Below are 11,283 nucleotides of genomic sequence, written 5' to 3' on the forward strand. Positions count from 1 at the left end.
ACCCTTGCCTGTCCTGACACCGAATCCGCCTGCCTGACCACTCTGCCTGTTCTTACCTCGAGCCTGCCTATCCCCTTGTACTGTTTGGACCTGGTTTATGAACTCGCCTGTCCCCGACTTGACGTTTGCCTACCCCTTTTGGTGTAGTAAATATTGGAGCTCAACCATCTGCCTGCTGTGTCTACATTTGGGTCTCGCCATGTGCCCTCATAAAAACCTCCACATACCTACACAATTCCTACATGCTGTATGCCTACTCAATCCCTATTGAATTACTACTGACATTTGTGTGTGTAGTGTTGTGTCACTGCTGAACTGCTCCTGATCCTTTTGAATTAATATTGAAAACTGACACATTTTGTCAGGTTGTTCGTAATAACGGTCGGACGAAAGGCACAGCGTGCATAGAGTTCCACATGTTAATTAAAATGAAACTCACTAACAAAAACAATTAACCGCAAGCGAGACGTAACGACTGGAGTGCTCACAGGCACTACACAAAAACAAGATCCCACAAACTACAGGTGGAAAAATGGCTGCCTAAGTATGATCCCCAATCAGAGACAACGATAGACAGCTGCCTCTGATTGGGAACCATACCCGGCCAACCAAGAAATAGTTAAACTAGAATGCCCACCCAAGTCACACGTAGTTGTATAATCAAACAATAAATAACAAGCTAATACAAACTTAATTGAGATGTTGTTTTTATTAAATACATATTACATATTTACACTTATGTTAATCCCTTTTAGACCTTGTCTTCTTTGGCTTTGATTTAACTATCTTCAGATCCTCTTTTTTTTGTTGCGGGCAACATTTCTCCACCACAGTATCCTTTTAGAAAATTAAGACAAGCACAAGAGGCAACAAATTATAAGCCATTATCAACAGAGGTCACATAAGACAACCCAGAAAAACATTTGGTAAACAATGTTAATCTTGCCAACAATGGTCTCCGGTATTCTTATTTCGAGAGCCTCCTTGGCAACATGTCAAAAGAGGTAAGTAGAATGAGTAAGTATACTAATATGAACATACTTTACATTTGCACACAAACGCATACTTATTAATTAGCTAGCATTGTCACGCCTGCTCCCACTCCCCCTCCCGTCAGGCTCCCCAGCATTGCGCACTCCTGCCACCATCTTTACGCACACCTGCCTTCCCCCCTGTCACGCGCATCACCGATTATTGGACTCAATCACCTCTGTCATTTCCTCCCCTATATCTGTCTGGTTCCCCGCTCTGTTCCCTGCTTCAGCATTAATGTTCACATGTCCTTGTATACCCGTGTGCTGACGCTGTTCCTGTCTTGTTTCATGGCTGTTCCTGATTAAACGTTTGCCTCCCCATACCTGCTTCTCGTCTCTGGCGTCGGTCCTTGCAAGCATGATGAAATCTGTCTACATAGCTTCATTTCAATGGGGCTAGCAAACAGCTAGGCTAAACACAAGACCGTGTTGGCTAGTAGTCTTTTAGATGTGGTAAAAAGTTATATAAAAGACTAAACAACGACATGAAAGTAGTCATAAACCATAAAAGAATGTTTAAACTTACAGATGGTGCCAGCACAAGGGGTATGAAAGGGAGGATTACAAAGGATGGAAGATGCTTATAGTTAGCTAACAGCTACTACTTCCTGTTTTGACTTCTTCTGTGGTCGCGAAAAGCTGGTAGTCTGGCTCTAGGGTAGTGACTACTTATTTACTACCAAGTAGTCAAAATCTATTCCCGATTACTACTGAAAACACTACTGTTTTCCTACTGAACACTACAAAACTCTGCTTGTGTATCTTGAGTAGTGCATAAACTGCACGTTCACTACGTAGTCACTTCTGCTCAAATAGGTTTTGTGTAGTAATTCACCAGTATTTTTCACGAGTGGGGTCTATAGGGCTCTGTTCAAAAGTAATGTGCTAGAGAATATGGTGCCAATTTGGACACAGTCATGATATTTTTACCCCTTGTACTTTAATTTTATGTTTGTTTTTTGTACCAGAGCCTCCTTCCAATCGCTGATACTTTGTTTTGTACAATACCCCTTATTTTGACGTCAACACAAACGACTTCAATGATGGCAGTTTCAGACTGATCTATGTAGCGAACATAGAGCAGTGGAAGAATTCACTTTGATATGTCACAAAAAATCTTTAAAGGAGAGCCTGTGATATCTTGAGTAGGTTGCATAAGAGGGAGATGTCATGTGACCTCATGTCCATGGTTGTGTGTTCCAGTGTGTGTTGTAATGTGCTCAGTTGTTCTCAGTTCCCACCACAAATCCCAGTGGCCTGAAAAGGTATAGGGGAAAAAGGTTTTGGAATGGGGGGAAAAAGTCACAGTCAAAATTTGGAAATTCCACACCTGGTCCTTGAATGTAACAGCGTATGGACAAACCACCTTATCTCTTGACTGGTGATATATCCTTAGGGAGTAAGGGTAAACAGGAATCCTCTCCAATACCAAGAAAACAACATCATTTTTTTTAGCAGACACTCTTATCCAGCACGACTTACAGAAGCAATTAGGGTTAAGTGCCTTGCTCTGTATTTTTTCTTTTTTTTTACCTAATTGGCTTCTGGATTCAAACCAGCGACCTTTTGGTTACTGGCCAATGGTCTTAATTGCTACATGGCTATTGCGGCCCACCCGCTCAATGACATGGTAGAGTAGGTCATTATTGGGCAATACCCAGCGTTATCGTAAATGTTTTCCATTTCCTGGTATCAATATAACGCTATGCCTGTGGATGGACACCAGCACTCTCATTGAACCGTCCAGTGTGGAGTAGTGTGGAGTAGTAGTCCATCTGTGCGTTCCCACAGTGTAGTCCGTCCATCTGGTCCACCCCCATCCATTCCCGTCCGGACTTATCCCTTGCCATAAGCCAACAGGTCAAAGGTCAATGCGGGGGTCAGTGGAGAGCTATTGATCTCTCTCTGTTTAGCCACGGGCCTGTGATGTAACCATAGGGTGCTGTACAATGACAAATAGCATCATGTCCAGTGTCAAACACTTGTGAATGTGAGCGGGAGAGAGAAAGTGAGTGTTGAAATTCACATTGGGTAGACAGCAGACTAGATACAGATGTAAGATCTTAATTTGAACCAGTTTGCTACAGTAGGATAATTATCCTGCAGCAACAGGGAATGTGAATTATTATGTTGATTATAATTAATGTACAGTTTTGTAGGGGTTGATACATTTCTTGTAAGGGAACATTTTAAAGTGGAAATTGCAAAGTCCAGAAGCCTTTTTAAACCTCAAATACACTGCATTGCAGAACAGTTATCCTGCAACTGGGTGCTCAAATTAAGATCCTACATCTGTAGATGATCTGGTGGAATGACAAGGAGATCAAAAGTGATGCTGACACGCATGGGCAAACACACACACAGAAAGAGAGATTGTGTGGAGGTCAATCTAAATTTAGTAGAAGTATGCTCTGCACTGTCTAGCTCTCCCTGCCAGTAGAATAAAGCAAATGTAACAGTATAACTTTAGACCGTCCCCTCACCCATACCCGGGCCCGAACCAGGGACCCTCTGCACACATCAACAACAGTCACCCACGAAGCACTACTTCAAGGTCTCAGAGCAAGTGACGTCACCAATTGAAACGCTATTTAGCGCACACCACCGCTAACTAGCTAGCCGTTTCACATATGTTACACAAACACAGCAGGACTACACACACTACTGGCATACCACACGCCCTCACAATACACTATACACTCACTATGACCTCTTGGGAGCCTCCAACCCAATAATGTTTTTAGGGGGTTGGGGTCCAGGGCCCCTTTCCCTCCAGATAGCATATGAACACCTCATAAGCCATGTTCCTTGCTCAGACCTTGCAAGGGGGCCTCACAAAACTGTAGCATGCCAATGACACACACACAAACGGTATAATGTGTGTATTACATGAACTGACCCTGCCCGTTGTATAATGTGAGACAGAATAAATCAAACCTGCCTTGGCACTATGTTTGTTTACACAACTACTGCCAGCAGCACATACCTGTAGGTGTCTCATTCTGAGAACTGGGAGCCTCCATCTGTGAGGCTTGGTATTTTTGCCATAGTCAACACAATTTTGTACCAGACCATATTTAAGCCCCAAATAAGGCTAGAAGAAAATACGCCCGAAAGTGGGCCCCAAAATGTCATTCTTAGATGCTACTGTGAAAATAATGCCATGTGGTTTGATGGGATTTTTGTCTTAGGACTTTTGTGTTTGTCTGTGACTTTGCTTTGTTTAATTTGTCTGTGGCACTTGTTTCCTGCAACCGTTTTAATGAGGGATGGATCATCATCACTGTTTCTGGGATATAATTACTGCAGCAGGGCCGTATTCATAAAGTGTCTAAGAGTAGGAGTGCTGATCTACAATTAATAAATACCGCCCCTGGTATTGGAACCATAACAGTCACAGTAGAAGCTTAATTACAGTTAAGTTAAAATCCAAATATGTTCCATATCCATACACTGTACCTCTATGAAGGATGAGCAGTACAAACCTGCCAGTCCCAGATGATACTACTACCCCCCTTCAAATCCTATCCTGCATTCTCCCCTCTCACCCTGAAGCGAGCAGAAACAGGCCACGACATCGGCAGCAGCAGCTGACGTCACTTGTTTACCATCTTCTAGGTCAGCGCTCGCTCTACCTCGCTCTCTGACTGTGGCACATAGAGCACTGTTACGCAACCGCTGTTATGAACCTGGCTAACTCTGCAGTCCTACTGTGTAAAGTGAGACCTATGCTATGGCTGACTGTGGATGTTGGTTTGACTTTTCATGACAGCAGACCATTGTATAGGCCTTTATCCCTGTCAGGCATCTGCTCTACTGTATAAATGAACCATGTGCCCCTACGATAAACCAGCGTGGAGTGTGTGTTTGTGTTCTCTGTCCTGCGGGCTCCTTCTCTTCCTGGCTTTCTCCACTACTGCAGCAGCAGAACTGGATTTAAACAACTCTTGCTGTGAGGTGACTCAGGATGTGCGGCTCTCTCTCTCTCTCCCTTCCCCTCCCTCTCTTCCTCTCTCCCTCTCTCTCGAGCATGTAGAGGGAGAGGAGGCCCCCTAGTGGGAAAAGATTATAGCAAACCGGACGACCTACTTCAGAGGTAGACGTTGCCCCCTAAGCACAGGTCTAGGATCAGATTGCCCTACCCTGAATAATCATCTTAACCATTAGGAGTATCGGACTTTCTATCAGTGGCAGGGTATTTTACCTACGAGTGCCTCTGCATCCACTGCAAGCCCTTTAATTATTATTACATTATAATTAAAAGGAGTGAAGATCCTGTTCGTCTCTTTATAGATATATTGGTCGCTGGTTAAACTACAGTACCAGTCAAAAGTTTGGACACACCTACTCATTCCAGGGTTTTTCTTACTTTTTTTTAAACTATTTTCTACATTGTAGAATAATAATGAAGACATCAAAACTATGAAATAACACATATGGAATCATGTAGTAACCAAAAACGGGTTAAACAAACCAAAATATATTTTCTATTTTAGATTCTTCAAAGTAGCCACCCTTTACCTTACAGACAGCTTTGCACACTCTTGGCATTACAGTACTTGACTAGCATGGCTGGAGTCTTTGACAATTTTTAGGGCCTTCTTCTGACACTTCCTGGTATAGAGGTCCTGGATGGCAGGAACTTGTCCCTAGTGATGTACTGGGCCGTACGCACTACCCTGTATAAAAAGAAAAAACTTGACTGGTACTGTATATAGAATTCACTGTAAAGAGTAAGCAAGAAAAAAACGTTTTTTGGTGTGCACACAATTTTCAGTCTACAATACTTTCATTGATCTGTGGTGTACAATACTTTCTTGAGGAACTCAAGCACCACAGTTCATATACATCTTTATCTTCATGTTTTGCTTGGTGCAGGGACTCTTGACCTCGAGTAAATCTGTTGGTTGACATGTGGCAAGGTTGTTTGTAGGCCTACATTGTGTGTTATGTTTAGGGCAGTCAGGGCTGTGCACAGTGAGGAATTTGTATGAATTTCCAGACTATAAAGTTTAATACAGCCGTGAGGCATGTGTGTGTGTGGTGCATACTGTGTCAGGACTTAAATGACTTAACCCATTCTTATGGACATTGGAGCATGAATTTGATCAAATTCAAAGCTATTATAGAGGTGTGTTTACAAAATGAATATTGCTTAATGATTATTTTTCTGCATGCAACCTAAGGTATTGTGACCATGTGCTGTATCTGCATCAATTAATATGTGTCGAAATTAAATGTTTTACAGAAACATTGATAAAATGAATGTTATCCTATCACCTTTTTATATATATAAAAAAAGTTGGACACAAAATAAAGGGCATTCTAATTAGCAGTGCGCTAAAATCTAATTTATGCCACTCCTTCATCCAGCTGTGGTTTGACACATTTTTATTATTATTTTTACATGTATCTGCCGCCCTCTCCTGACGTATGAAAGAATTGCTTTTCCATTATGTCTCTTATTTAGTTTCCGACTGGATGTTTTACGTGGCTGACGGTTTCCGCTTTGTGAACAAGGAAGTGTTTTTTTTAGAAACTCATATAACAGTTTGTAAATAATAATAAAAAAAAGGCTGTTTATGTTTTGAGACCGAAAAGAAGTAATCAGGTAATTTGACACGTTATTTGTTGAATTTGAAATCGCATCATACAACATGATGACATTAATGTATCTAACGTTAGTATCTGAGCTGAGGTAAAAAATCTGTCGTTCTGCCCCTGAACAAGGCAGTTAAACCACTGTTCCTAGGCCGTCATTGAAAATAAGAATTTGTTCTTAACTGACTTGCCTAGGTAAATAAATGTAAATAATAAATAATCTAACAGCTGTGCCTATAGATTGCATGCTAGCTAGCATAGCTTACCGAAGTGGCCCCAACTGTATAACCATGCACCATTGTACAACCTCTGGCACAACAACGCTAACGAGCTGTGTTTAGCATTCTAGTGCTCAACCACTGTCTGGTTTGTTTCAGTTTCGTCAGGACACGTATGGTGGATGCAGTCATAACCCGGGCATGTCACAGCATGTTGTAGAGGAGCGATCCCCAAAGAGTTGCAAGACACTGACGAGTTGGCTGGTTGCTTTGAGGTAATATAGCTAGCTAACGTGAGATGTTGTTTTCAATAAGTATTCAGGCTATGCATTGTATAGTGTACATTCTCGCTAACTAGTTTCTAAACATGTGGCTGATGTGATGGATTAGGTCATACAGATTAAAAAAAAACACATTCTCAAGTTATGTTTTGTTTATTGAGTAGTCATTAGCTACGGAACTGTGAGTAATTTGGGAAATGTTGTTATACTCAATGTACTGTGCTGCATATAATGGACAGGTTCCAGCCCTGCATGTTTCCAATGAAGTAGTCACTGTAGAACACTACTTACTAAAGTACAGGATCATATTTTTCAATCAATACAACAATTACATAAATACCTGGATGAAAACTAAGAGCATCCCTTAGAATCTATGGGTCATTAACGTTGGTTCTTTTTTAGTTTTTTTTAGCTTTTACAATGGAGGGAACCTCAAAAAGCGAATCTGCTGCTCCCCAGAGCTCTGTCGCTGCTCAAGTTCCATTTCTTCACCTGTGCACCACGCTTGAAAAAATACAGAAGACCAAACTCCGACCAGACAAATCAAAGTTTCTCCGTGACTTCATAGACTCCTGGAGGAAGTTCCATGCGGCCCTCCACAAAGACAACCCTACCACCACAGACTCCTTCTACCCGGCCATGCGTCTCATAGTCCCCTCGTTCGAAAGGGAGCGTGTGGCCTATGGCATTAAAGAGAGTCTGTTAGCCAAGCTCTACATAGACGTCTTGGGTCTCCCCAAGAATGGACCGGAAGCCAACAAACTGTTGAATTACCGCACCCCCACCACATCTCAGGGGGAGGCGGGAGACTTCGCTCTTATGACCTACTTTGTGTTAAAAAAACGCTGCACAAGCCAGGGAAACCTCACCATCAGAGAAGTCAACGACTTTCTGGACTCGGTGGCCATCAACAATGCTGGTAAGCAGAAGGACCTGGTGAAGAAGAGCCTGCTGCACCTTATCACCCAGAGCACGGCACTGGAGCAGAAGTGGCTTATCCGCATGATTCTGAAGGACATGAAGCTGGGGGTCAGCAAAGAGACCGTGCTCCAGGTGTTCCACTTAGATGCGGCCGAGCTCTACAACGTCACCACAGACCTAAACAAGGTGTGCCGGCAGCTCCACGACCCCTTTGTGTCCCTCAGCGAAGTGTCCATTGGCCTCTTCTTTGCCTTCAAACCTATGCTGGCCGCTGTGGCCAACATGCGCCAGGTGGAGAAGCAGATGGGCAACAGCACCTTCTTCATAGAGACCAAGCTGGATGGAGAGCGCATCCAGCTGCACAAGGATGGCGACGTCTACAAGTACTTCACACGGAACTCCTTCGAGTACACCCAGCAGTTTGGTGCATCGCCGCTAGAGGGCTCCCTGACGCCTTTCATCCACAATGTCTTCAAGCCCCACGTAGTCAAATGCATCCTGGATGGGGAGATGATGGCGTACAACCCCACTACCGACACCTTCATGCAAAAAGGAAGCAAGTTTGACATCAAGAGGCTAGTGGATGACTCTGAGCTGCAGACGTGCTTTTGTGTTTTCGATGTACTTCTTGTGAACGACCACAAGTTTGGCAACGAGACGTTGAAGGTGCGCCACGACAACCTTCAGACTGTCTTCACTCCTGTTAAAGGGAGGATACACGTGGTGCCGAAAACGGAGGCCAAAACTATGCAAGAGGTGGTAAACGCCCTCAACGAAGCCATTGACAACAGGGAAGAGGGCATCATGGTGAAAGATCCCTCATCCGTCTACAAGCCCGATAAGCGAGGTGAGGGCTGGCTCAAGATAAAGCCAGAGTACGTTGATGGCTTGATGGATGAGCTCGACCTGTTGATTGTCGGAGGCTACTGGGGAAAAGGAAGGCGAGGTGGCATGATGTCTCATTTCCTCGTCGCGGTGGCCGAAGCTCCGAAGCCTGGAGAGAAACCCTCTGTTTTCCACACGCTCTGTCGCATCGGTTCCGGCTACACCATGAAGGAGCTGTATGACTTGGGGTTGAAGCTGGCCAAGCACTGGAAAGTCTACCGGAAGAACGACCCTCCGGCCTCTATTCTGTGTGGGATGGAGAGACCGGAAGTCTTCATTGACCCGTGCAACTCGGTCATCATCCAGGTGAAGGCAGCAGAAATAGTCAGTAGTGAGATGTACAAAACCAACTGCACGCTACGCTTCCCAAGGATCGAGAAGATCCGGGAGGACAAAGAGTGGCACCAGTGCATGACCCTAGCTGAGCTCGATCAGTTTCGCAACAAGGCGTCCGGGAAGTTGTTCTCGCGCCACCTCCGCATCAATGACAATGACGAGCCTGAAAAGAAGAAGCGCAAGTCGCCGGCAGCGGCCAAGCCCAAGAAAGCTGTCGGCGTCATCGATCACTTCAAGTCCCAGGACCTATCTGGCGTTACCAAGGAGACGGACATGTTCGAGGACGTGGAGTTCTGCGTTATGAATGGCAATGAGGCGCACCCCAAGGCGGAGCTGGAGAAAGCAGTGGCCCGATGTGGCGGTATTGTAGTCCAGAACCCGGGACCGGACTCCTACTGTGTGATCGCCGCTGTGGAGAACATGCGCGTGAAGAACCTGATCTCTTCAGACCAGCACGACGTAGTGTGGGCTGCCTGGCTGCTGGAGTGCCTAGACAGGAAGCAGGTGGTGCCATGGCAACCACGTCACATGATACACATTTCACCCTCCACCAAGGAGCACTTTGCCAAGGAATACGACTGCTACGGAGACAGCTACTTTGTGGACACAGACGAGCAGCAGCTGAGGGAAGTCTTCGGTCGGATTGGTAGAGTGGACACTTTGACGGCACAGTGCATCGCTAAGTTGGAGGAACACTTCAGCTGGGATGACCTCCCCACTAGCATGTTCAGACCTTTCAGGGTCTACATGGACAGATACGCAGACATAGGAGACCCTAAAAGCATCGTACCGGCAACTTGTCTGGACACGCGGGCTCTGGAATTCCGCTTCTACGGAGGGACAGTAGTGCAGAAGCTTGAGGAAGGGGTCTCTCATGTCATAGTGGTGGAGGAAACAAGAGTGTTGGCTTTAAGAACCCTCAGACGACTCTTTACCAAAAAGTTTAAGATTGTTAGAGAGTCATGGGTAACAGAATCTATCAAAGCAGGGTTTTTGCGTAATGACAATGACTACCTAGTGTAATGCAAGCACTGGACAATAAGCTTCGTTATGATTGACATATCTCTGGGATTGTAATATTTTGTTTTAATCCATTTTAGAGTGTAAATAAATGTTTGTTTTAAAGGATTTTCTGAATCAGAGGGTAAAGTTATCCAGTGTTTTTCTACACATTTCAATATGGATATAGTGTAGGCCTATATGTAATGGTGTATCTACTTTAATTGAGGTAAGCTATTTTAATGTCCTTACCAATGCAGACTATTGTGTTGAGACTGTCTATCCCATAATTTCCCAAACTGTCAGCGAGACACCAAAGGGTGAACGTTTTGGTTTTTGCCTTAACAATACACAGCTTGATGATTAGTTGATTATTTGAATCAGCTGTGTAGTGCTAGGGCAAAAAACAAAACGTTTTACCCTTGGGGTCCCGAGGCTGAGGTTGGGAAACCCTGGTCTATCCACTAAACTATTTGTTTCATTTAATGCAAATTATATTATATTGTATGTTTTTCTTTTAATCTTTTCAATTCTCATGTTTTGGAACTGAAATAAATATTTTGAATAAATATGGGAATTGGTATTAGAAGATTGTCTTCATGTATTGTCCAGGTATCGAAATATTTCAACTGTTGTTGCAATGTTAACTTCAGTAGATTAACTGACTTTAATGAAAGAAAAAGTGACTTTATAAAGCTGTTAATTTGAGATAAAAAATAAGAAACCTGCACACTGCTCTTCCTATTATCACTGCGCTTTATTAAGCTTTAAGCCTTCTTCAGAGTTGGTAATTAAATTACATCTATGCTGAACAAAAATATAAACAACAATTTCTACAATTTTACGTAGTAACATATCATATAAGAAAATGAGTCAATTGAAATAAATTCATTAGGCCCTAATCTATGGATTTTGCATGAGGTGATGGGGTGGATGAATGGGCTTCAGGATCTCGTCACCTTATCTCTGCATCCAAATAGCCATCAATAAAATGCAATTGTGTTCTTT

The 11,283-nt window shown here is 43.6% G+C and overlaps 1 protein-coding gene and 1 long non-coding RNA gene across 2 annotated transcripts; one reads left to right on the forward strand and one right to left on the reverse strand.

Moving 5' to 3' along the window:
• Positions 1-624: 624 nt before the first annotated feature.
• On the reverse strand, positions 625-6,991 carry LOC127916649 (uncharacterized). Its single transcript, XR_008095424.1, has 3 exons — positions 6,902-6,991; positions 5,556-5,713; positions 625-837 (listed from the first exon to the last, which is right to left on the reverse strand). It is a non-coding gene; the product is annotated as an uncharacterized LOC127916649 (long non-coding RNA).
• Positions 6,510-10,852, forward strand: lig4 (ligase IV, DNA, ATP-dependent). The gene is made up of 3 exons (XM_035754917.2): positions 6,510-6,645; positions 7,013-7,128; positions 7,537-10,852. The coding sequence occupies exon 3, from the start codon at positions 7,555-7,557 to the stop codon at positions 10,297-10,299; it is 2,745 nt and encodes a 914-aa protein (XP_035610810.1). The 5' UTR covers positions 6,510-6,645; positions 7,013-7,128; positions 7,537-7,554; the 3' UTR covers positions 10,300-10,852.
• The last annotated feature ends 431 nt before the right edge of the window (positions 10,853-11,283 follow it).

Source organism: Oncorhynchus keta, chromosome 37, assembly GCF_023373465.1.
Source record: "Oncorhynchus keta strain PuntledgeMale-10-30-2019 chromosome 37, Oket_V2, whole genome shotgun sequence".
In the NCBI taxonomy this organism is placed as follows: domain Eukaryota; kingdom Metazoa; phylum Chordata; class Actinopteri; order Salmoniformes; family Salmonidae; genus Oncorhynchus; species Oncorhynchus keta.

What these genes read in the sequence shown, in the direction of transcription:
- lig4 (XM_035754917.2), top strand. Translation starts at nt 7,555, where the DNA reads ATGGAGGGAACCTCAAAAAGCGAATCTGCTGCTCCCCAGAGCTCTGTC.